Raw genomic sequence first — 25947 nt, 5'->3', positions numbered from 1 at the left:
GCTCACCGTCCTTTTCCGTCTGCCCCTCTGTTCTCGACCCTCCAATCGCGACCGTCACTCCCCTAGGACAAGCGGCTTGCGATTGGTGGATTGAGAGAAGAGGGCGGAGTTTGAGACGGGTCAATTGTGTCACACGGAAGGGGAAAAAGACTGTCGCGAGCCTAATGGGAGCGGAGACACACAATTGAATGGCCCCTCGCTCCTCTCGACAGCCGGCCTGCCATCCAGCGAGCCAGCCATCCAGCGAGCCCCTTCACCTGTGCACCATTAGCTCAGCCCCCCCCCCCCCCCCTTCATATTTTCATTAAGAGCTGCTGCACCTCATCAGCGCTGAGTCCCCATCTGTAATTAGTTAAGTAATAACGGGGGACGCTCACTCAGACCTCTTCAAATGGCCCATTGCTGATGATGCCACCGCCATCGCAGTAGGCAACTCTGTGTCCATTAGCGAGCGGGCACAGGCCCCCCGCCGGGCGCCCCCGGAGTGCCCACCCCTCGCCCCCCCTGCCTTCACCCACCTGATGGGGAAATAATTGCGCGCCCCCCCCTCCCCTCCACATCCCCATCACTTCCACCACTGTCTGTTGTGTTTAATTAAAGCTGAGCTTTGAAGGGTAGAGTGGCCTTTGCCACGTTGTGTTGCCCCCCCCAACACCCCTCTGCTATATCGATCGAGGCATAATGATGATATTGGCAGAGCCATTGAGACAAAGGTTCTCTGACCTTAAGCAAATGGCCTTGGTGCATTCCAGGACAAATTAGCCTTTTTTTGAGATTCTCTCCCCGATAAGGAGCAATGACAGTCCTGTAGCAAGGGTGTAGGGTGGAATTGCTTATGTGGAGGGGGGCTGGGGGTTATTGTTTTTGTATGTGTGTGTGTGTGTGTGAGAGAGAGAGAGAGAGAGAGAGAGAGAGAGAGAGAGAGAGAGAGAGAGAGAGAGAGAGAGAGAGAGAGAGAGAGAGAGAGAGAGAGAGAGAGAGAGAGAGAGAGAGAGAGAGAGAGAGAGAGAGAGAGAGAGCGTGAGAGAGCATGAGAGAGAGACAGAGAGATGGGGAGAGACCTGGAGAATTGTTCTATTTGTGAAGCTTGTGGGTTTGTTATGATGTGTGTGATTGGTAGGTGGGTGCCAGTATGATTTCCAAATGCCCCTCTAAATGTGTGTGTCTGTATGAGGGAGAAAGAGAGAGAGAGAGACATAGAGAGAGAGGAAGAGAGATCCTGCCTTCATGGGCAGGGGGGGGGGGGTAATAGTGCCCCCAGGCACGGTGGTCTCGGTCTCGGTCGGGTGATGAGAGGCAGGCGGCTGGGGGGGGGAGACGAGAGACGGAGAGAGAGATGAGAACATTTGGCAAACTTTGCCTCGAGACACAAGCCCCCCCCCCCTCCCCTCATTCGCCTCAGCAAACGCAGACATAAAAGCAACAAGCCAAACACACTGAGAGCCATTTCAGTGCTGGAGACATATGGGAGGAGGAGGAAGAAGAGGGAGGAGGGAGCGGAGTCTCTATCCTTCACCTCCTCCTATCCACGCCTCCCTCTCGACAGGCACAGAGGAAGGGAGGCCCAGAGGAGAAGCTGTTATGGTTCACGCTGGGGTTTAATACTTTATGATTATGAAGTCATGTCTCGCCGTTATACAGGAGCTCGCTTCAGCTCGTGCTCTTTGTGGGGTGAACGTGCAGGTGGTCTACGGCACGACCTGGAGCAGTCGGTCACTTGTTAGGCCAAGCGGAGGGTCGTAGTTCCAGAGGAGAAGGACTCCTTGTTCATCCCCCGCTCCAGTTAGGGGTGTTCGCCATTAATGGACTGAATTGAATGAACCGATGATGCGTCAAAACATTTCATGGGCGGCAGTTAAACGTTCCAGAGCCTGGAGTCTAATGAAAATACAAAAGACCAAGAAGAATCCTTTCATTCAGAAGCACTAAGATTGTTAAAAAAGAAAATGCCCTAAAAAAGGACCTTTTTAAAAGTGCATGCCGTGGCAACATTTTCAATGCTCAATTTCAGTGTGTATTCATGGGAATTGAAATGTAAATGTTAAATTTCTTGGATGAAAATGAATCATTTAGAGATGCACAGATTTACCAGACTTTACTAGACTCTCCTGTGCTGAGCCCTGATTCTGAATCATCCTTTACTGGTGGTCTGTCTAGACTCTCCTGTGCTGAGCCCTGATTCTGAATCATCCTTTACTGGTGGTCTGTCTAGACTCTCCTGTGCTGAGCCCTGATTCTGAATCATCCTTTACTGGTGGTCTGTCTAGACTCTCCTGTGCTGAGCCCTGATTCTGAATCACTTTACTGGTGGTCTGTCTAGACTCTCCTGTGCTGAGCCCTGATTCTGAATCACTTTACTGGTGGTCTGTCTAGTCTCTCCTGTGCTGAGCCCTGATTCTGAATCACTTTACTGGTGGTCTGTCTAGACTCTCCTGTGCTGAGCCCTGATTCTGAATCATCCTTTACTGGTGGTCTGTCTAGACTCTCCTGTGCTGAGCCCTGATTCTGAATCATCCTTTACTGGTGGTCTGTCTAGACTCTCCTGTGCTGAGCCCTGATTCTGAATCACTTTACTGGTGGTCTGTCTAGACTCTCCTGTGCTGAGCCCTGATTCTGAATCATCCTTTACTGGTGGTCTGTCTAGACTCTCCTGTGCTGAGCCCTGATTCTGAATCATCCTTTACTGGTGGTCTGTCTAGACTCTCCTGTGCTGAGCCCTGATTCTGAATCATCCTTTACTGGTGGTCTGTCTAGACTCTCCTGTGCTGAGCCCTGATTCTGAATCATCCTTTACTGGTGGTCTGTCTAGACTCTCCTGTGCTGAGCCCTGATTCTGAATCATCCTTTACTGGTGGTCTGTCTAGACTCTCCTGTGCTGAGCCCTGATTCTGAATCATCCTTTACTGGTGGTCTGTCTAGACTCTCCTGTGCTGAGCCCTGATTCTGAATCATCCTTTACTGGTGGTCTGTCTAGTCTCTCCTGTGCTGAGCCCTGATTCTGAATCACTTTACTGGTGGTCTGTCTAGTCTCTCCTGTGCTGAGCCCTGATTCTGAATCACCCTTTACTGGTGGTCTGTCTAGACTCTCCTGTGCTGAGCCCTGATTCTGAATCACCCTTTACTGGTGGTCTGTCTAGTCTCTCCTGTGCTGAGCCCTGATTCTGAATCACCCTTTACTGGTGGTCTGTCTAGTCTCTCCTGTGCTGAGCCCTGATTCTGAATCACCCTTTACATCATTTGGACATGACACAGTAATACAGTAATAATAACACAACTTGAGTCTGAATGATATTACTTGTAATTACTTTTTACATGACAGTTAATGAGTACAATACAGATACTTTAATGAACAGCAGTAATATAATGCAGTAAGAAATTGGATGGTATTATTACTCTTACTTTCTGAAGGAGCACAAAGTGACTCGCAGAATCACATTTCTACCGGAAATATGATATTGCAAAAGCAGAGCGGCTGACTCACGACTCATTTCTCGTCGTAATGCAAAACTCTCAGTCGGTCTGGTCTTAGACGACCTAGATTTCATTGTGTCGTTTCTTTATGCAATTGTTCCTATGATGAATGTAATTACAGTATTTTGGGGAAAATTATTTGCACATTTCTAGTAAGCTTTATTAATCTATTAATTTATTCTGCATGACTGCAGTGTGGTAAACTATTTTTTAGACAGATTTTTAGATAAGAATCAACTAATTGATAACGTGCTATGACTACTAGTCAACGTAAATGTCTTTAGTCGAGGACAACTCTAAAATGCACATATTACTTTGAATGAAGTGGAAAAGGTGTGTGTGTGTGTGTGTGTGCGTGTGCGTGTGCGTGTGTGTGTGTGGTAGGGGTTCTGTAAATATAAACATGATGTAACCCTTCTGATGGAGAACCATATCAGTCAGATTTTTTGGACAACCCATGTATTTCCAGTCAATCCATATCACTTGTGTGAATATGATACATCACCTGAACGTACTCAACCTCTACTGTCGTCAACTATGAATATATATAACTCCAAATATTCTTCATCTCAAGTTCACAATTATTCTGGAGAAATCCATAATTCAAAGCTCTGGGCTCTGTTCTGTTTCCTAAACCTTTCTAGGCCCCTGTTGATGTAAAATATGCTAAATAAATGAAACATTAGCCGGCAAAGTAAGTTTTCTGTCCTGCTAGGGAAATCGTATGTGCCAGTATGATTAATTGGAAAGAGTCATTTGAGTTTTTGTATTAAAAAGAAAGGTAATAGTGGTGATGTGTAATAGAACACATTACTCTCCATCAGAAGCAATAATGAAATGTATTACGTTGTGAAATCAGTTCCCCAGCAGTGGGCCAGCTCTGGCTCAGTGTGGCCTCCTTTACTCACAGTGAGGGCTGCCAGAACAACTGAGCTTTAGGAAACAGCTGATTTCATTGTTTTCTTTTTAACAGTTTGATTCTACTTAAAAGTTACATAATTGCTTCTCAAAGTGGGATCAGAAGACCTCCAGTGGGGAACTTTCTTTATTTCACTAAATAATTTCTTCACTAGATTTAGCTCAATGAAACAAATACCACTTCTGATGTCACACTGACGTCACTCTGATGCCACCCTGATGCCACCCTGATGCCACACTGATGCCACTCTGATGCCACCCTGTACCACCCTGATGCCACACTGATGCCACCATGATGCCACACTGATGCCACTCTGATGCCACCATGATGCCACACTGATGCCACTCTGACATCAATCTGACGTCACTCTGATGTCACTCTGATGCCACACTGATGCCACACTGATGCCACTCTCTCCTCTAGTATATCCACACCTACAGACAGGAATTCTCAACTAAATCACATCTAACAACAAATATCTTTTCAAACGAGGGTCCCAGGGACAGATCATAGGGTATGGGGGTCCATGGCACGTGTCAGTTAGGGGTCCTTGACATACTAATTACTGTACACCTGCGTGTTTGTTGTGAGTTTCCCCTCCAGAGAACCTGGGGTCGTGGTGTTAACAGGGTTGTCTCTGTGCCTCTTCACAGGTAGAATGCAAGAAGGCCCAGCCCAAAGAGGTGATGTTCCCCCCAGGGACGCGAGGCCGGGCTCGGGGCCTGCCCTACACCATGGACGCCTTCATGCTGGGCATGGGCATGCTGAGTGAGTACCACTGGACTCTGTGTGGGTTGCTGGCTGGCTGGGTGGATGTGTGTGTGTGCGTGTGTTTTATTTTTTTATTGAATAGTTTATTGATTTAAATGAACAACACATATACAATTTAACAGGTATACATATCAGCCCACCATTTACCAATAGGATTAAAAAACACAATAAAGCCATAGGCTTGTTTCCATTGCGGTCCTTCATCATTGGTGTCCGTGGAGTCATGTACTGGTGTGTGGACGTGGGTGTGTGTAGTGTCTGTGTGTCAGGATGTGTGGTATAGAATACCATGATCAGAGTCTGCGGATATGCATGGGTGAGCCCGCCACGCCAGGGAGGGGGACGACGACGACGACCTATTGCAGACAACTTACAATCAATTGATCAATTATTTAATACTATTAATACATACATAAATACAGTAGTAATCCATTTTACAAACACCAAAAGAACAAAAGGAAAGACACATAATATAATCCCTTTGTTATCTACTCCCAGCTTCTGCTACTCATGATCCACCTCTTTATAGATTATTTAAAAGTGGAGAAGGGGCTTATGGACTTCAACTCCATTGGTAGGCTATTCCATAGTACTGCTGCTGAATACAGGAATGAGTTTTGGTCTATTACTCTGTTGCATCTTACTGGGACGAGGTCTGTAGGGCTCCCCCTGGTGGCGTGCCCGTGTACATCCCTAACCCTGTTAAAATATCCACTGAGGTACTGAGGGACAGTATTCCAGAGTATCTTGTGTGCCATGCAGAGTTTTAATTGAGAGACTCTAAGCCACTTGAGGCTGTTAAAATGTGTCTGTGAAAGGTGAGTCCTGGGTTGGAGTTTTAATATCAGTCTAGCTAATTTGTTAGAGCTGTCTGTAGCCTACCTTTCAGTGCTACTGTGATGCCAGTGTACCAGGAGGAGCACGCGTAGTCATAATGACATTGAATCAGGGCCCCTGCCAGTGCCAGGACTTCTAAGGCTGACCTGTTAACCTCTTAACTCTTTGACTGCCACGCTGTTTTTCCATATTTACTCCCTGGAGCCAGCTTTTTTGACAATTTTCACAATGTTTGCAGAACCATCGTATATTATATATTATAGCTATGGAGACAATAGTATGGCTCATTTGACAGGCACTATTTATACTCCAACAGGGGAATTTCTTTTTATTTCTACATACCTTCGTTCCTGCGCTATCCCATGCAAAAAATCGTCCCGTTTCAAAATAATCCAGTCTCGTTTTCTGGAACGTGAGATATGACATGTGTTGTGCAACATGCGCATTTTCGTGCGGGTTGCTCTTCTGAAACCGATATTATTTTCAGGTCAAAGGTAAACACGACCATATATGGAATGTTTCTATTCACAAAGCCACCCGGGGGGGGGGGGGGGGGGGGGGGGGGGGTCGGTTTCCGACGCTGGGATCATTACAAAGGCATGTTTTATGATGGGGTTCGGTAAAATAGACGTTACCTTTGTCAGCAGGTCCACCAAAACCCTGTCCACTCTTGTTCCAAGTGTCTTGGGTCAGAACAGGATCAATAAATATAACGTTAGTTGGCCTGTTAGCAGCGCCAGGTTAACGTTACATCCAGGTAACGTTACATCCAAACAGCCTGTTTGAAAATACTAGAATCCAATATAGTCTGGTGAAAACGCACCTTATGTTATGGATGGATCGTCACCGTTTGTCCTCTTCATAATAATCTCCAATAGTTCGCTCTAGGCGATCACCATTGCCAAACGTTAGTTGGCTCTAGTCTGGGGTGCTCAACTCGGCGACAGATAATGTTACCTCCTTGGCCGGTTTGACTATGGTATTTTTATGATTTACCAGAAGTGTAGTCTGGTGAAAATGCACGTTACACACCTAGGTCGGTGTGACTGTTTAGAATAATAATAATAAAAAAAACAAAAAATTAGAAATGTACTCAAATTGTTTTGTAGTCCAATATTCCAGCATAGAGGTATAAGCTGGAAAACACTGCGGTTCCATAGCCTGAAGTCTTATGTAGTACAGGTCAAAATTTTATAAACATTCGTTCAGAAATGGATCTTTGAGAGACGTCCGAGTAAAACCTGTGTGTTCTGAAGTCTGATTCACTTCTGGTTTTCGCTCGACAACTTTTACCTAGTTCCCTTATTCGCACCCCCCCCCCCCCCCCCCCCCCCCCCCACGTGGGGTATCGTTGGTAACGTACACTCGTTGGCTACAATGCTGACCAATCATTTTCGCCATTAGCAGATGATTGGCAGTTTTGGAGCGTCTGGAGTCCGGGGTGGTCATCTGACGCGCAGCGCGTAAAAAGACGCTCACCTGACATATCGCCATGTAAGTCCTACCACTACTTTGAACCCAGGAGACCTCTTAAGTTGAATGGCAGAGCCAAAAAGGATAGCTTCGGTTTTACCCAGGTGGAGGGATAACCTATTTTCAACCAGCCAATGGCTGATCTTGTCAAGCTCAAGACTGAGTGACCTCTCAACTTCTCTTTTGTCCTGATGGGATCAGCATCGTCCGCAAATAAAAACAAGTTACATTCACAGGCAGATTTCATGTCATTAACATATAAAGGTGGTCCTAAAATACTCCCTTGTGGCACCCCGCACATCTGTTGGAGTGAGGAGGAGATGCTCCCATTAATTTCCATTACTTGTTTCCTGCCTCTCAGATAAGACTCCATCCACCTTCAGGATATACAGTTAAAACCCATAGCCTTCAGTTTATATAAAAGTATGTCGTGGTTAACGGTGTCGAAGGCTTTTTGTAAATCTAATAAAACCATCCCACATAATTTACCTTTGTCCACCTCTGTTCTAATTTGGACTGTCAGATATAATAAACATGTGTCTGTGGAATGTGATGTTCTAAATCCAGACTGGAGCTTGAACAACAGGTTGTTTGTAGAGAAGTATTTTTTTATTTGATCATGAATGATCCTTTCTATGACCTTGGACACTACACTAAGAATAGACACAGGCCTATAGTTCCCTGTGTCTAGTTTATTTATTAAGTGGAATGACTCTGGCTTGTTTGAGATCATAGGGAAACTGTCCTTGACAGATAGATAGATTCATAATGTGTGTTAAGCCCGAGGTGATGGACTCAGCTGCATCCATAAGAAATCTAGCAGGTATCTTGTCCTGTCCTGTTGCCTTGTTAGGGTTGAGAGCCCTCAGTTTTTTTTAAACTGTGTCCTCAGTCACACTCACAAAGGAGAATGAGTCTGTGTGGATATCTTTCTGTCTGTAGTACTCCCCTACCTGTTTTCCCCATACATGCCAGTTGGACTGGGCAGTCTCTTACTCTTCGGAGTTGTGGGATATTTTCAATGTTTTAGCTAATTTTGATTAAAATTGTATAATTCCCATTTTAAAATGTTTTACCATGGTATGTTTGGTATCCTTTTTTTCAGCACAGCCTTACATATATGACCTGACAGTTAGTTTTCATACTGTATAATACTGTATATACTGTATACTGCATAATGTACAACACAAAACACAAAATCGGATTGAGAAAATGGGTTCTTTTTACTATGAACCAATGCAAACATATTCAATCAAGCATATAAAACAGTGGAAATGCACCCTCAGGTAGCATATTTACATAAACAAAAGAGAACAGAACAGAATTCAATTTACAAAGCATTATTTTCTCCATACACAGGTAATAAACACAGATGAAATTTTGATTCTCAACTGGAAATTATCACCAGCATGCTTTTATTTTATTTTTACAAAAAGTCAGTAAAAGTACGTTTTTTACAAAAAAAAGTAAAAAGAAAAAAAAAGTAAAAAATAAGTAAAGTGGGATATTCAATATACATATATACAGTACACATATGACTAGAGTGCAGTCATATAGAGTGCAGGATGCCTGAGGCGGATCCTAAAAAAGAATATATGTGTGTGTGTGTGTGTGTGTGTGTGTGTGTGTGTGTGTGTGTGTGTGTGTGTGTGTGTGTGTGTGTGTGTGTGTGTGTGAGTGTGAGACTGAGAGTGAGTGAGTGAGTGAGTGAGTGAGTGAGTGAGTGAGTGAGTGAGTGAGTGAGTGAGTGAGTGAGTGAGTGAGTGAGTGAGTGAGTGAGTGAGTGAGTGAGTGAGTGAGTGAGTGAGTGAGTGAGAGAGAGAGAGAGACTGCTCAATTGTGCCACGCAGTAAAACAGCTTCTGTCTATAATGAGACAGAGGGCGACATCGCAGCTCTTCATGCTCATTTCACCATTGATACCATGGAGACCCTGTGTATCAACACGAATAAACATGTTGCACTAAACATTGCAATGGGGAATATTCCATTCTGTATATATTGCGTACAAAGTCTGCAAACCTAGTAATAATAAAAAAGCAATAAACATCCATAATAAGTCTCTCACCTGTCTGGGTAATTTCTTGACCTGGACCGGGCTTGGGCACGCCCTGCCCCCCTAGATGTCCCAGGCAAATCATTGCTGTAGACAATGACATGTAAAAATACATTATTTTCAACTTTTATGAACAGAGTTATAACTAAACAAAAGCACTAATAATAATAATAATAATAATAAGTCTCTCACATGTCTTGGTTAGCCCTCCTTCCATGTCTCGCCTGCACTGAAATGGTTGAAGGCTCCTTGCTCCTCACTGTAGAAAACAATAAAAAGCACATCATTTTCAACATTCAACAAGGATCATTCCCGTAACCTCATTTATTTTCTTCTTGAACTCCTCATAAACCTGTTCATCCCTATTTTACTGAATTTCGAGAATGTGTAATTTCTGGACTTTATAGCTGCCAGAATCTCTGGATTCATCCAGGGCTCTTGTCAGATTTTCTTTCTCATAGTTGTTTCTGGTGCACTTTCATCAATTGCCGTACGAAACAAAGATTTAAAATGACCCCAGGCTTTATCTACGTTCATACTGCATACGTTCAACTCATTCAAAACGCAGCGGCCCGCCTGATATCAAACCTACCGAAGTCGGCCCATGTCACCCCACTTCTTAGGGACCTGCACTGGCTCCCCATTGCTGCACGTATCCGCTTCAAGGCCCTCGACCTAGCATACCGTGCAGCAAAGGGAACCGCTCCCGCCTACCTCCGGTCAATGGTCTCTAACTACACACCCTCAAGACCCCTACGCTCTGCATCTTCTGGCCGCCTCAGACCTACTCCTATCCAAGCTCCCGGAGGGTCATCAAAGAGAAGCCGCCTATTCTCAGTCCTTGCCCCACAATGGTGGAATGAACTACCCATCCCAGTTAGGACAGCCGAATCCCGTCCAATCTTTCGCCGTCGACTAAAGACTCACTTCTTCAACCATTATCTGAAATGATTAAAAAAAAAAAAAAAAAAAAAAAAAAAATCTAACCCTGACTAACCTTACTGTCATGCACTTGTCCTAATAAACTAACCTACACTGTAACACGCAACACTTGATGAACATTGTTACTCAGCTGATAGAGTTGTACCCTTCTTGCTGTCTTGTCGTACAGAACTTGTAAGTCGCTTTGGATAAAAGCGTCAGCTAAATGACTAAATGTAAATGTAAAATACTGCGATAGACAGGTGACCAATCCATGGAACTTAGCCTCCTTTTTAGAGCATCGCTGTTGTCATTTTTCAGTGACCTTATCTTGACAGTGTTGTGGTGGCCAATGGCTGCCTTCACCACCTTGCGTGTACAGAATGTAATTGAGTGGTCACTGAGACCGCAATGTATTACCCCACTGTTGGCCATCTTAGGCTATCAGTCACTAATATCAGGTCAATGGTGGTATTAGAAGAGTTTGTTATTCGTGTGGGTCTATCAATTAATTGTTTAAAATTGTGGTTGGAGTGTGTGTGTGTATACTGTAGATATGAGCATTGAGCATACATATGTGTGTGTGTGTGTGTGTGTGTGTGTGTGTGTGTGTGTGTGTGTGTGTGTATGTGTGTGTGTGTGTGTGTGTGTGTGTGTGTGTGTGTGTGTGTGTGTGTGTGTGTGTGTGTGTGTGTGTGTGTGTGTGTGTGTGTGTGTGTGTGTGTGTGTGTGTGTGTGTGTGTGTGTGTGTGTATATATATAAATACTGTAGATCTGAGCATACATAGATGTGTGTGTTAGGGCTGTCTTAAATACTTCGAAGCTTCGTTCGATGGGCATGGGATTCGAATGGGGGCTATATATATTTTTAAATCTATTTAAATTTTTTTGTTGCAAAATCAACTCTGCCTCTCTTTGTTAACTACAACAAGCAATGCTGTTTGTTATTTAAGATGAGGTCAGACTCGGCACTGACAGATTTGTGTTCATTGTGCTGCTTTTATAAAGCCTCAAATGACGGCTTACAATATTTCATGAAAGCAAAGTGTTTCGTTTGTCTAAGATTTAAAAAGGTTTTAAACTTTACAGCACTGACAAAGTTTAACAAACTGCTGTACAAGTCCCACAACATAAAAAAAAAAAAAAAAAAATATATATATATATATATTTTTTTATCTCGAAGCTTCGAATTAAAATCGAATCTCGGCCCCGAAGCTTCGAATGCCAAAAAAAATCTTGAAGGTCAGCCCTAGTGTGTGTGTGTACATGTTTATCTGAGCATGTATAGTCGTGTGTGTATATATTGTATATCTGAGCATGTATAGATGTGTGTGTATATATTGTATATCTGAGCATACATAGATGTGTGTATATATTGTATATCTGAGCATGTATAGATGTGTGTGTATATATTGTATATCTGAGCATACATAGATGTGTGTGTATATATTGTATATCTGAGCATACATAGATGTGTGTGTATATATTGTATATCTGAGCATACATAGATGTGTGTGTATATATTGTATATCTGAGCATGTATAGATGTGTGTGTATATATTGTATATCTGAGCATACATAGATGTGTGTGTATATATTGTATATCTGAGCATACATAGATGTGTGTGTATATATCGTATATCTGAGCATACATAGATGTGTGTATTAGGGCTGAGCCCAAACGTTCGATGGTTCGGACCTTCGTTTGTTACATTGGCACTCGAATCTTGGGTTCGAACCTTTTATACTTTTTTTAATTAATTAATTTTACACTAAAAATATATATCAGAATGTGATATATATATCAGAATATCACAGTACTATGTTGTGTTTACAATCAGTCACGCACGAACGCGCAGACAGTCAACGAGTCGCGGTGAGGAGGGGTCACCGTCATACATGATCAGGGAATTAATCAATGCTATGCACGTTAGTCGCGCTATGCACGTTTAGCTTGCTAACGTTAAGATAGCAGGAGCCGTCTGCCAATAAAGAAGTTGTTTCAACAAATGTATTCACAAAATGGATTATCATCCAAACGTTATTGAAGACTTACTGTGACCAGTAAGTAGGTACTACTTTTACTAACCATTTTTGACTGCAGCAATATGCACATATGTTCCATGTTATGTGTTATGTTATGTGCCTACAGTCATGAACCGGAAAGATTATTTAGGTGCACACATGGGACAGTTCGATGACCTAAACTAACGTTAGTGTGTGTGTGAGTCTCTCTCTCTCTCTCTCTTTCTCTCTCGCTCTCTCGCTCTCGCATGATTAAAAACGATGGTTCGAAGGTCCATTCGTTAGATGTGTGTGTGTATATATTGTATATATGAGCATGTATAGATGGGTGTGTGTATATTGTATATATGAGCATGTATAGATGTGTGTGTTTGTGTGTATACTGTATATATGAGCATGTATAGATGTGTGTGTACTGTATATCTGAGCATGTATAGATGTGTGTGTTTGTGTGTATACTGTATATCTGAGCATGTATAGATGTGTGTGTACTGTATATCTGAGCATGTATAGATGTGTGTGTACTGTATATCTGAGCATGTATAGATGTGTGTGTACTGTATATCTGAGCATGTATAGATTGTGTGTATACTGTATATCTGAGCATGTATAGATGTGTGTGTACTGTATATCTGAGCATGTATAGATTGTGTGTGTACTGTATATCTGAGCATGTATAGATGTGTGTGTACTGTATATCTGAGCATGTATAGATGTGTGTGTACTGTATATCTGAGCATGTATAGATGTGTGTGTACTGTATATCTGAGCATGTATAGATGTGTGTGTACTGTATATCTGAGCATGTATAGATTGTGTGTGTACTGTATATCTGAGCATGTATAGATGTGTGTGTACTACTGTATATCTGAGCATGTATAGATGTGTGTGTACTGTATATCTGAGCATGTATAGATTGTGTGTGTGTGAGAGAGAGAGAGAGACTACACCAGAGTAGAGAGAGAGACTACACCAGAGAGAGAGAGAGAGACTACACCAGAGTAGAGAGAGAGACTCTACACCAGAGAGAGAGAGAGAGAGAGACTACACCAGAGTAGAGAGAGAGACTACACCAGAGTAGAGAGAGAGACTACACCAGAGTAGAGAGAGAGAGACACCAGAGTAGAGAGAGAGACTACACCAGAGTAGAGAGAGAGAGACACCAGAGAGCAGTGTTAATTTTGGCAGCTATTTTCATTTTAGTTTTAGTCTTAGTCATGTGTCAATTGCTCCTTTTTCGTTTTCATCATATTATTAGTCATCTTCATTTATTTTTCGTTTAGTCAGTTTTAGTCAACTAAATGTCTGAGCATTTTAGTCTTAGTCAGTTTTTGTCTCAATTTTGTCTTTTTTGTTTTAGTCTAGATTTAGTCGACGAAAACGGATGACATTTTTGTCTATTTTTAGTTAAAAAAGAATTGTCAGAAGTCAGAAATAGTCAACATGGAACATTTTCTGATTTAAATTGCGTATTTATTTTTTAACCTAGGGGAATCTGAGTTTGCGGCACAAGTGATACACAGGAAGTATATATGTTGGTGTAGACATGGTCCAATGTATTGTTGCTCCTACAGTATATGTTGGTGTAGACATGGTCCAATGTATTGTTGCTCCTACAGTATATGTTGGTGTAGACATGGTCCAATGTATTGTTGCTCCTACAGTATATGTTTGGTGTAGACATGGTCCAATGTATGCATCAAAGAGAGCATTTATGGATGTGGTGACATTGTTTCTGACCAGAGAGACGACGCTGAACTCTGTCTGTCTTCTGTTTGCTGTGTCTTTCCTTTCTCTCTGCCATGTCTGTCCTCTCTCTGCTGTGTCTGTCCTCTCTGTCATGTCTGTCCTCTCTCTCTCTGCTGTGTCTGGCAGCGGTTTATTCTATAACAGGATACTGTAAACTAAGTAAACAGAACACACAGTAGTACTAGTAGTAGTACACACTGATTGCAATCTGTTTGCACACAAACATTATATAAAATCACATTCTGAGGTCAGTGTTAAAGTGCCACATGGAAGAGGTCTGGTTAGTGGTTAGCATTAGAGGTGGTCTAGGTCTGGTTAGGGTAACTTAGGGGTAGTTAAGCATTCATTATAATTTATTATTATTATTTAGATAGATGGATGTAAAGGGCTAGACCAACTCTTAACCCCTATCCGGACCTAGACCACCTCTAAGTCACAACCCTAACTTAGGGGTTAAAGTTAGAGGTGGTCTAGGTCTGGTTAGGGGTTAGAGTTAGAGGTGGTCTTGGTCTGGTTATACTGATCCGATACCAGTGCATACATTAAAAAAAATAAAAAATAAATTATATAAATACAACTTTTTTTCTTTTCTTTTTTACAGCTACTGTTTTATATATACTGTTTTTTAGTAACTAAGCTCAATGAGTTCACCCACGGAATGGTTGTTGGCACATTGGTTCCGCATGGACGTTACACGTTGTTGCGCACTTCCTATCCAGCCTGCTCCCGTTCCAGTTAGCTAGTAGTAACATCTATGTTGTGATTTTTAATGCAAAATAAATATTCAACATTCTCTTTTGAGACTCCGCCTCAGACTCTTATCATTTGGCACTAAAAGCTAAACATTGTCACCGGTATGTCTGTCCGCAACATGTCATTAATTGTGTGGGAGAGGTCGATCAGTGACTACGTTAACGTGAGCTAGGTTAGCCAGTTAGCATGAGCTACCGGTTAGGTAGATGGAAAGAATGTAACGTTACTGGTGATTTACCTTGGAATACTCCTTTGCCAACTTGCTGTACTTTGCTTGCAGGTCTGCAGCTGGATTATGAATAGTCCCAACTTTAGCCAAGGTAACGTTAAGCTAAAACTAGCTTTTCAAATAGCTCTACAGCTAATGCTAATAACGGAGCTCCGCGTCACACTGCTCTACTCGGGACAATGGCATTAAGAAAAGTTATAATTATTTTGTCTCGTCTTGTTTTAGTCAACAATAGCAACATACATGAAGAGAAATTTCGTCTTGGTTTTTGTAAATTACATTTTTGTGTCCTCAGTTGCGGTCAACGATATTTAATAAACTATTTAGTCTCGTTAGCGTCTTGTGGTCTTCAATAACGTGACGTCACGTCTCGTTGTCGTCATGAAAAAAACCTTCGTTGACGAATATCTTTCGTCATCAATTTAGTCAACAAAATTAACACTGCCAGAGAGAGAGAGAGAAGACTCTACACCAGAGTGTAGAGAGAGAGAGAGACTCTACACCAGAGTAGAGAGAGACACCAGAGAGAGAGAGAGACTCTACACCACAGAGAGAGAGAGAGAGGGACTATACACCAGAGAGAGAGACTACACCAGAGAGAGAGAGAGACTCTACACCAGAGTAGAGAGAGAGAGACTCTACACCAGAGGAGAGAGAGAGAGACACACCAGAGCAGAGAGAGAGAGAGAGAGAGAGAGAGAGAGAGAGAGAGAGAGAGAGAGAGAGAGAGAGAGAGAGAGAGAGAGAGAGAGAGAGCAGCTCAGCGAAGGTCTCTGTCTGCTGGAGCGCTTGACACAGGAGGGAAAGGGAGAGAGGGAGTTTTTACAGATTGACGCCCTGCTGTCACAGAGTGCCCAGCGTGCGAGCGCACACACACACACACACACACACACACACACACACACACACACACACACACACACACACACACACACACACACACACACACACACACACACACACACACCCATCTCCAACTGCATTAAACAGCCCTCCCTCCTCCCACCACAACCCCCATTGTGGAATCATGGATTTCACTAAAGTTCCAGCCCCCCCCCACCCCCACCCCTCCTCTCCTCAGCCCTGCCTTAGTGACAAGAGATAATTAACAGAGAGATTGATCGACTGCCGAAAGTAACTGGAGCAAATAAATCGTTTGATGTCGTGCGCCCAATCCCCAAAGCCCTGGGCTAATGGGGGCTCGGGGATAGGTCGACCACGCCCTCAATTTGGCTTGATGAAGCATCCTTCCTTACATGCTGGGGGTAGGTGATGGTGTGTGGGAGGGGGGGGGGTACTGGGGTGAGGGTTTGTGGGAGGGGGGGGGGGGGTACTGGGGTGAAACACACTCCTCCCTACCATCCTGCCACGTCTCTCTCTCTCTCACACACACACACACACACACACACACACACACTCACACACGCACACATCTCACACACATCTCTCACACATCTCTCACACATCTCTGACACATCTCACACAAACACACATCTCTCTCACACACACACACATCTCACACACATACATCTCACACACAGTTCACACACAAACATTTCACACACACATCTCACACATCTCACACACACACATCTCACACACACACATCTCACACACAGTTCACACACAAACATTTCACACACACATCTCACACATCTCACACACAAACATCTCACACACCTCACTCTCACACACACATCTCACACACCTCACTCTCACACATCTCTCACACACACACACACACACACACACACACACACACACACACACACACACACACACACACACACACACACACACACACACACACACACACACACACACCTCACTCTCACACATCACACACACACACACACACACCTCACTCTCACACACACACACACACACACCTCACTCTCACACGTCTCACACAAACATCTCACACACAAATATCTCTCACACACACATCTCACACATACCTCACTCTCACACATCTCACACACACACACACACACACACACACACACACACACACACACACACACACACACACACACACACACACACACACACACACACACACACACACACACACACACACCTCACTCTCACACACATCTCACACATACCTCACTCTCACACATCTCACACACACACACACCTCACTCTCACACACACCTCACTCTCACACATACACACACACCTCACTCTCATTCTCTCCACATTTTGAAAGCTTATCTTCGCCTGGAGAACTTAACGACAATAGAGGAGGCAGCGTCGGCGTCACCTTGAAGGTTATCATCTGCAGCTGCAGCTCATCTCAGATCACATCTCCTGCTGCAGCGACGACTCACACAGTACATGTCGGTTGAAAACAGGAGAGAAGTTGGAGAGGAAAGTTTTGAGGAAGAGGCAAGGAGAGGACACAGAGAGAGAGAGAGGGAGAGGGAGAGAGAGAGGAGGGCCGATACGAACCGTTGCGTTCTCTGGTGCGCGACGCCCCCTTATCTAAATGAAATTCAAATAGCGGGACAGCGAGACGTTGCCGTTTGCCAATTTGCATGAAAACTCCAACACCGCTCATTACTTAGGGAGCGGTAATTCCTTACATGCCGAAAACTCATTAAAGGGGCCTCTCTCGCGCGCCTTTTTTTTGTTTACGGCGCCTAATCGAGCCATTTATCTTTATTGTGTTAGAGAGTCGCATGTATGTTTGCTTGAAATTAATACGCGCTTAAGACCCCCTCTGCCCCCCCCCCCCCCCCCCCACCCCACCCCCCCCCCCCCCCCTCCCTCAGCCGCGTCGCAGCTTTAGCAGATGGATAATTGATTTTAAAGTGAATGTGAACTGTTGAGCCATAAAATAGGTACATTAGCATGAATATTAATATGAGGCGTCGCGAGAGAGAGGAGGGTCGGGGAGAGTTGCGCCACGGTGGGCAGATAAAAACTACAGGCTTTATTTATCTAGAAGACGCGGGTGAATACCACACAGAAGAGCAGAGGAACATGGTGAATACCACACAGAACATGGTGAATACCACACAGAACATGGTGAATACCATACAGAACACGGTGAATACCACACAGAACACGGTGAATACCACACAGAAGAGCAGAGGAACATGGTGAATACCACACAGAACATGGTGAATACCACACAGAACACGGTGAATACCACACAGAACATGGTGAATACCACACAGAGCATGGTGAATACCACACAGAACATGGTGAATACCATACAGAACACAGTGAATACCACACAGAACACGGTGAATACCACACAGAAGAGCAGAGGAACATGGTGAATACCACACAGAACATGGTGAATACCACACAGAACACGGTGAATACCACACAGAACATGGTGAATACCACACAGAGCATGGTGAATACCACACAGAACATGGTGAATACCACACAGAGCATGGTGAATACCACACAGAACACGGTGAATACCACACAGAACATGGTGAATACCACACAGAACATGGTGAATACCACACAGAACATGGTGAATACCATACAGAACACGGTGAATACCACACAGAACATGGTGAATACCACACAGAACATGGTGAATACCACACAGAACACGGTGAATACCACACAGAGCATGGTGAATACCACACAGAACACGGTGAATACCACACAGAACATGGTGAATACCACACAGAACATGGTGAATACCACACAGAACATGGTGAATACCATACAGAACATGGTGAATACCACACAGAACATGGTGAATACCACACAGAACATGGTGAATACCACACAGAACATGGTGAATACCACACAGAACATGGTGAATACCACACAGAACATGGTGAATACCACACAGAACATGGTGAATACCACACAGAACATGGTGAATACCACACAGAACATGGTGAATACCATACAGAACACGGTGAATACCACACAGAACATGGTGAATACCACACAGAACACGGTGAATACCACACAGAACTTGGTGAATACCACACAGAACATGGTGAATACCACACAGAACATGGTGAATACCACACAGAACATGGTGAATACCACACAGAACATGGTGAATACCACACAGAACACGGTGAATACCACACAGAACACGGTGAATACCACACAGAACATGGTGAATACCACACAGAACACGGTGAATACCACACAGAACATGGTGAATACCACACAGAACATGGTGAATACCACACAGAACACGGTGAATACCACACAGAACATGGTGAATACCACACAGAGCATGGTGAATACCACACAGAACACGGTGAATACCACACAGAACATGGTGAATACCACACAGAACACGGTGAATACCACACAGAACACGGTGAATACCACACAGAACACGGTGAATACCACACAGAACACGGTGAATACCACACAGAACATGGTGAATACCACACAGAACATGGTGAATACCACACAGAACACGGTGAATACCACACAGAACACGGTGAATACCACACAGAACATGGTGAATACCACACAGAACACGGTGAATACCACACAGAACATGGTGAATACCACACAGAACATGGTGAATACCACACAGAACACGGTGAATACCACACAGAACATGGTGAATACCACACAGAACATGGTGAATACCACACAGAGCAGAGGAACATGGTGAATACCACACAGAACATGGTGAATACCACACAGAGCAGAGGAACATGGTGAATACCACACAGAACATGGTGAATACCACACAGAGCAGAGGAACATGGTGAATTACCACACAGAACATGGTGAATACCACACAGAGCAGAGGAACATGGTGAATACCACACAGAACATGGTGAATACCACACAGAGCAGAGGAACATGGTGAATACCACACAGAACATGGTGAATACCACACAGAGCAGAGGAACATGGTGAATACCACACAGAACATGGTGAATACCACACAGAGCAGAGGAACATGGTGAATACCACACAGAACATGGTGAATACCACACAGAGCAGAGGAACATGGGGCGTATCATCACCACCTCTGCCATTGTTGACTCCAAACACGTACAAACACATACACACACACACACTAACACGTACATACACACATGTACACGTACACACATACACACACACACTAACACGTACATACACACACACACGTACATGTACTGTACACACACTCACTCTCACACACCCTCAGCAGCCTGGGGTTCCTGTTGCCCTGGTGTTGAGCCTCTTGTCTCAGCCGTCCTCCTGGAGGCCTCCCTCCCTCAGACACAATACAGCCAGCGTCTCCGTCTCTCTTCACACCTGCTGACGCCAGCCAAGGAGATAGGGAGATGGATTTACATAGAAGCATTCGCCTCTCTCCCTCTCTCTCTCTCTCTCTCTCTCTCTCTCTCTCTCTCTCTCTCCCTCTCTCTCTCTCTCTCTCTCTCTCCCTCTCTCTCTCTCTCTCTCTCTCTCTCTCTCTCTCTCCCTCTCTCTCTCTCTCTCCCTCTCTCTCTCTCTCTCTCTCTCTCTCTCTCTCTCTCTCTCTCTCTCTCTCTCTCTCTCTCTCTATCTCTGTCACTCCCTTTCAATCGACATACAAACAAACACACAAACAAACACACATGCACGCACACACACACATGCACACACACGCCACACGGTGATGTGCAGCCCAGCTGTGGTGACATGTGTCTTACACTCCTCTTCACATCAGTCCCAACTCCATTGTCAGGCACAAAGGCTGCTCAGCCACCTGGAAAACTGTCTGCCAGACACACGCTACTCTCCTCTCTCTCTCTCTTATCTCTGTCTCTATCTGTCTCTATCTATATGTCTGTCTCTGTGTCTCTATATCTCTGCCTCTCTCTCTCTCTCTCTCTCTCTCTCTCTCTCTCTCTCTCTCTCTCTCTCTCTCTCTCTCTCTCTCTCTTATCTCTGTCTCTATCTGTCTCTATATGTCTGTCTCTATATGTCTGTCTCTGTGTCTCTATATCTCTGCCTCTCTCTCTCTCTCTCTCTCTCTCTCTCTCTCTCTCTCCTATCTCTGTCTCTATCTGTCTGTCTCTATATGTCTGTCTCTGTGTCTCTATATCTCTGCCTCTCTCTCTCTCTCTCTCTCTCTATCTCTCTATCTCTCTCTCTCTCTCTCTCTCTCTCTCTCTCTATCTCTCTCTCTGTGTGTGTGTGTGTGTGTGTGTGTGTGTGTGTGTGTGTGTGTGTGTGTGTGTGTGTGGGGAGGGTTAATAGCTATGTAAATGAGTAGCCCAAGCTGTGTGTTCCTGGCGTGTTGTAAAATGCAAGTGTGCCTATGTGTGTGTGATAATAGCTGTGACAATAGCTTTTATGAGAAAAGTTATATGAGAGGAGCGAGAGAGAAGGAGAGAGAGGGAGAGGGGAGAGAGAGTCCAGTGCAGGCTGATGAACCAGAGTGGATGGGACGCCTGAGGGGTGCCCGCTGCCATGTTCATTTTGCTGACCGGCTGACCACTCTTTTCTCTTAGCCTCCCAAAGAGATGTCCTGGCTGCACAGTTCACACACTAGGCAAACACACGCACACACACACACACACACACACACACACACACACACACACACACACACACACACACACACACACACACACACACACACACACACACACACACACACACACCCTCTCCCTCACTCCTGGGCCAGCGTGCTAAATGTCACAGTGGAAGCTCTGCGTCGTGAGCAGTTAGCCTCAGAGGCTGGCATTTAGTTCACACAGTGGCGCCTGGGCCCCGTCGACTTGAGCTCAAACACCAGAGTCCCACCTCTGTCAACATTACACGTTTACACATTCAATACCTCATTGGCTGCTTGGCTGACATTAAAGTCAAGCTGCAATCACACTACTATCGACTGTAGTAAAACACTTCCGTCACATTTTTAAAGCACCGGTCTGGGATATCTTTCACCGTGGAAAGTCCTTCTTCTCCCCCATTGCAAATCGGTATGTTTTGCCCAAATGTTTTTTAACATTATCAATGTAAACAAACTTTTTAACGTAAAAAAATATATAAGTTAAAACTCTGTACTGTTATATATATATGAGTTATATGTATTCTGGAATAGGGACAGGGCTCTGCTAATTTTGTCTGATCCTTTGCATCCCCTGCATGGTGAGTTTGACAAGCCTCCACCTGGAAGGCGCTGTAGAGTTCCCCTGGCCCCCCAAACAAGACGTCTTTCATCCCACATGCCGTCGCTCTGAGGGATTCTTAGCTTCTCATGTTAACCATGGTACTGGTTATTTACATGAAGCTCCGTCTGTGTTTGTGTTGTTGTTGTTTTGTCTATGTATCGGGCTGTTTTTGGCCAATGTATTAATATATATATATATATATATATATATATATATATATATATATATATATATATATATATATATATATATATATATATATATATATATATATATATAATTTTCTATATAGGAGGGGGGCCCATCTGTTTACGTTTGGATCACTGACTGGGCCTTTAAAAGGCTCAGAGTGTAGAAAGGGCATGAAATGTACACTTGTAAATATTCTCACATAATATATTATAGTATAGTATAGTGTTCTGTATCCCTGGTCCTGTACTACAGTATAATGGTGAGTTTATATGTTCCTGTGTGTTTGTGTTCACTGGTCTTCCTTCGTCTCCTCAGTACATTATTTATACCGTCACCGTTTCTTGACTTTAATTTATTCAAAACACAGGAAGTAATTGACCGTGGAAAAGCAAGTGCGTAAAGAAAAATATAGAAAAGAAGATAAACAAATACAAATAAATAATTGTATGCACTATTACTTCTAATGTGTTCCAAATTCATCTGTACTGGTGCATTACTATCAGTAATGGCATTTTGCCGTTCCTCTTTGAACGTTGGTGGTTCTGTATATTCCTCCGCTGCTTCGGAGGGTTGGACACATGTAAAACTAGTTTTCCCTTATTGTTATTTATACTCTTCTGTTGTTGTTGTTGTTGTTGTTGTTGTTGTTGTTGTTGTTGTTGTTGTTGTTGTTGTTGTTGTTGTTCTTCTTCTTTTTTTATTGCCTATATATATTGTAACGTATAATATAACCGATGGGGCATACAGACTCTCACCTGTTTATACTGTGTATTTTCCCCTCATATTTTAATATTTAGATCAAATTGCCTATATTTATGTATTTCTAATACCCTGTTCATACCTGTACCTCCCCTCCCCCCTCCCCCATGCTGCTATGACGCCCCCGAATTTCCCCAAGGGGATCAATAAAGGAATATCTTATCTTATCTTAAAAATGGGACTAAAACACCAGTTCTATCTGAGAGACTTAAAGGGGCACGGAGCAATAGTGATCAATAGTATCTTAAAGGGGCACGGAGCAATAGTGATCAATAGTATCTTAAAGGGGCACGGAGCAATAGTGATCAATAGTATCTTGCACAGCATCTCACACAAATCCAAAAACTCATTGGACTGAATCCAACACAAGGACATTGAATCCTTGCGTCGTGTTAATTACAGCTCCATGAAATCACATAGATGAAAACATATCAATTCCTCATCTTATGGGGACTGCTACCGTATCATTCCATTGAGCTGTAATTAACACAACACTCGTATTCAATGTCCCCGATGACATCACTGGTGGCTAGGCCTGCCACGATAACACATTTTGCTGGGCGATTAATTGCCCCCGAAAATATCGCGATAAGCGATATTATTGCGACCGGTTAGAGAATTTTTTTTGAGAAATTTATTTCCCAAAACTTTTATTTTGAAGCCCACCGCTCCGTCTTTTCCGGTTTTAGACTTTTATTTTGAAGCCCACCGACCGGACCGGAAGTATTGTTGCGATTATCCTAAGCAGAACATATGAGCCGACAACATGTCTCGTCCGGTTGTTTTTGAGCTAATAACAAATGTTGAGATTGTTGGTGAACAACTAACTTTAGGTTAGTTTTAACGTTAGCTACTAACGTTAGATGCAGCTACTACAGGCAATCAACGATGAGGAGGAAGCGTCAAAGCCGTATATAATAGAATAGCTGTGGTGCGTAGGCACTGCAGCACGACTCGAAACTACCGGAGTGTTATAATAAATTAATTCGTGTTTAACTTGTCCCCGTGTCCAGTCCTTTGACCAGCCCCACCCGTTCATTGTAAACAATGATGCATGTAATTGTATTAACGTTATTCTGTGTTGTACTTGTAGCTATGCTATACGTTGTATTTCGTTTGTTAGCTAATGTTGTTAGCATGGAATGAGAATCAAAGCTCTATCTTTCATCTTTATTTAGCAGTCCAGTTTCTCCGGGCAGTAGCGAGTAACTACTTGGGTCTAAAAATAGCTAACGTTACACTACAAATAATGCTACTTGGTTAAAAGGAGCCACACTATTGAGAAATGTAGTTAAGCTGTGGCGTTGCCCCACGGGGCTCCCGTGCTGTACTCTAGTAACGTCAGCGACCCGCCTCCCAACACGGACAGTGACTGACAAGCGGCACTGGTTCCGCCTCATTAAAACAAACGCGCAAATAGCAATTAATCGCGCCCGTCAAAATCATTGCATTCATTTTAATTATCGCAGCAATTAATCGATTTATTGCTTATCGCGGCAGGCCTACTGGTGGCCATATTCAAACTTGTTTAATCCCTGTCAAACTAAATGAATGTGTGCAAAACGGTTTGCATTTCTGGATGTGTGTGAGATTATGTGCAAAATAAATCAGCATTGTTGTTTAGTGAAGTGCCCCTTCTAACACTAAGGGCTAGATCCACAAAGAATGGATTGCACGGTGCTAAATGCACCCTTACTTACAATGCATTATGAATTGAAAATGGGGGAGACCCTTATGTAAACAAGACGATCTAGCCCTAAATGTTTTTTATCTGAATCAAGAGGTCAATTTAGCAATTTTATTGGTGCAAATAAACTCTACTTCAGAGTCAATACAATTAGGTTTTAAACAGTGTCGAACATCAACCCTCCCACCCCAAGCCTGTCTTTTATATGAAATAAAAGAAATAGCCAGAAATGTGTCCATCCCACAGACCGTGAAAAGGTCGATCCTTGTCCAAGTGTTCTTGAGCAACGCACTTGTTTTTTTAACTGGCAATAATGTCAAATCACCTCTTTAAATCTTGTACGTACCAGTACGGCAAGTACAAGTTAATGGGTCGACTTACGTCCAAAGCAACCGGTTAATGGATGAATCATCTTATGATGGGCAGCCCTAAAGGTTCCTACAGTATGCTAATGCTCCTCCATCATTATCCAGATTGTTGTTGGTGCTGTCAGCCATAGTCTGTGAATATGGATAAATAGACCGCTAGATTCTACCGTGCCACGCTCACATTGCCCTTGTGAAAAACATCTCTCAACAAGCGGCCTGCTCACACATTGCCAGCTCCATATGTTCGTGAGCTCGCACCAGCCCCGGGCCTCGCCAGGGGAGCGCCAATTGGAAAAAGAGGCCGTGGAAATGTATGTTGTCAGATGCTGGCTGCGAGCAGACACGGCCAATTTTAGAGAAGCCCTGTATCTCCTCCTCCCTCTCCTCCTCCCACTCTCTGTCTCTCTCTATCTCTCTCTATCTCCTCCTCTCCCACTCTCTGTCTCCCTGTATCTCTCTATCTCCTCCTCCCTCTCCTCCTCTCATCCTCCCTCCTCCTCTCCCACTCTCTCTATCTCTCTATCTCCTCCTCCCTCGCCTCCTCTCCTCCTCCTCCTCTCCCACTCTCTGTCTCTCTATCTCTGTATCTCCTCCTCCCTCTCCTCCTCCTCCCACTCTCTGTCTCCCTG

The 25947-nt window shown here is 43.7% G+C and overlaps 1 protein-coding gene across 1 annotated transcript in view; it reads left to right on the top strand.

The window, feature by feature from the left end:
- The window catches only part of LOC311224431 (RNA-binding protein Musashi homolog 2-like), a 211487-nt gene that overhangs the window by 106407 nt on the left and 79133 nt on the right, over positions 1 to 25947 (top strand). The window contains exon 8 of the mRNA XM_084309417.1: positions 5044 to 5158. Within this exon, the coding sequence (XP_084165543.1) occupies positions 5044 to 5158 (115 nt within the window). The remainder of the gene's footprint in view (positions 1 to 5043; positions 5159 to 25947) is intronic.

Source organism: Notolepis coatsorum, assembly GCF_963971535.1.
Source record: "Notolepis coatsorum genome assembly, chromosome: 1".
Classification (NCBI taxonomy): Eukaryota; Metazoa; Chordata; class Actinopteri; order Aulopiformes; family Paralepididae; genus Notolepis; species Notolepis coatsorum.
This window is presented reverse-complemented; position numbering and strand designations above follow the sequence as displayed.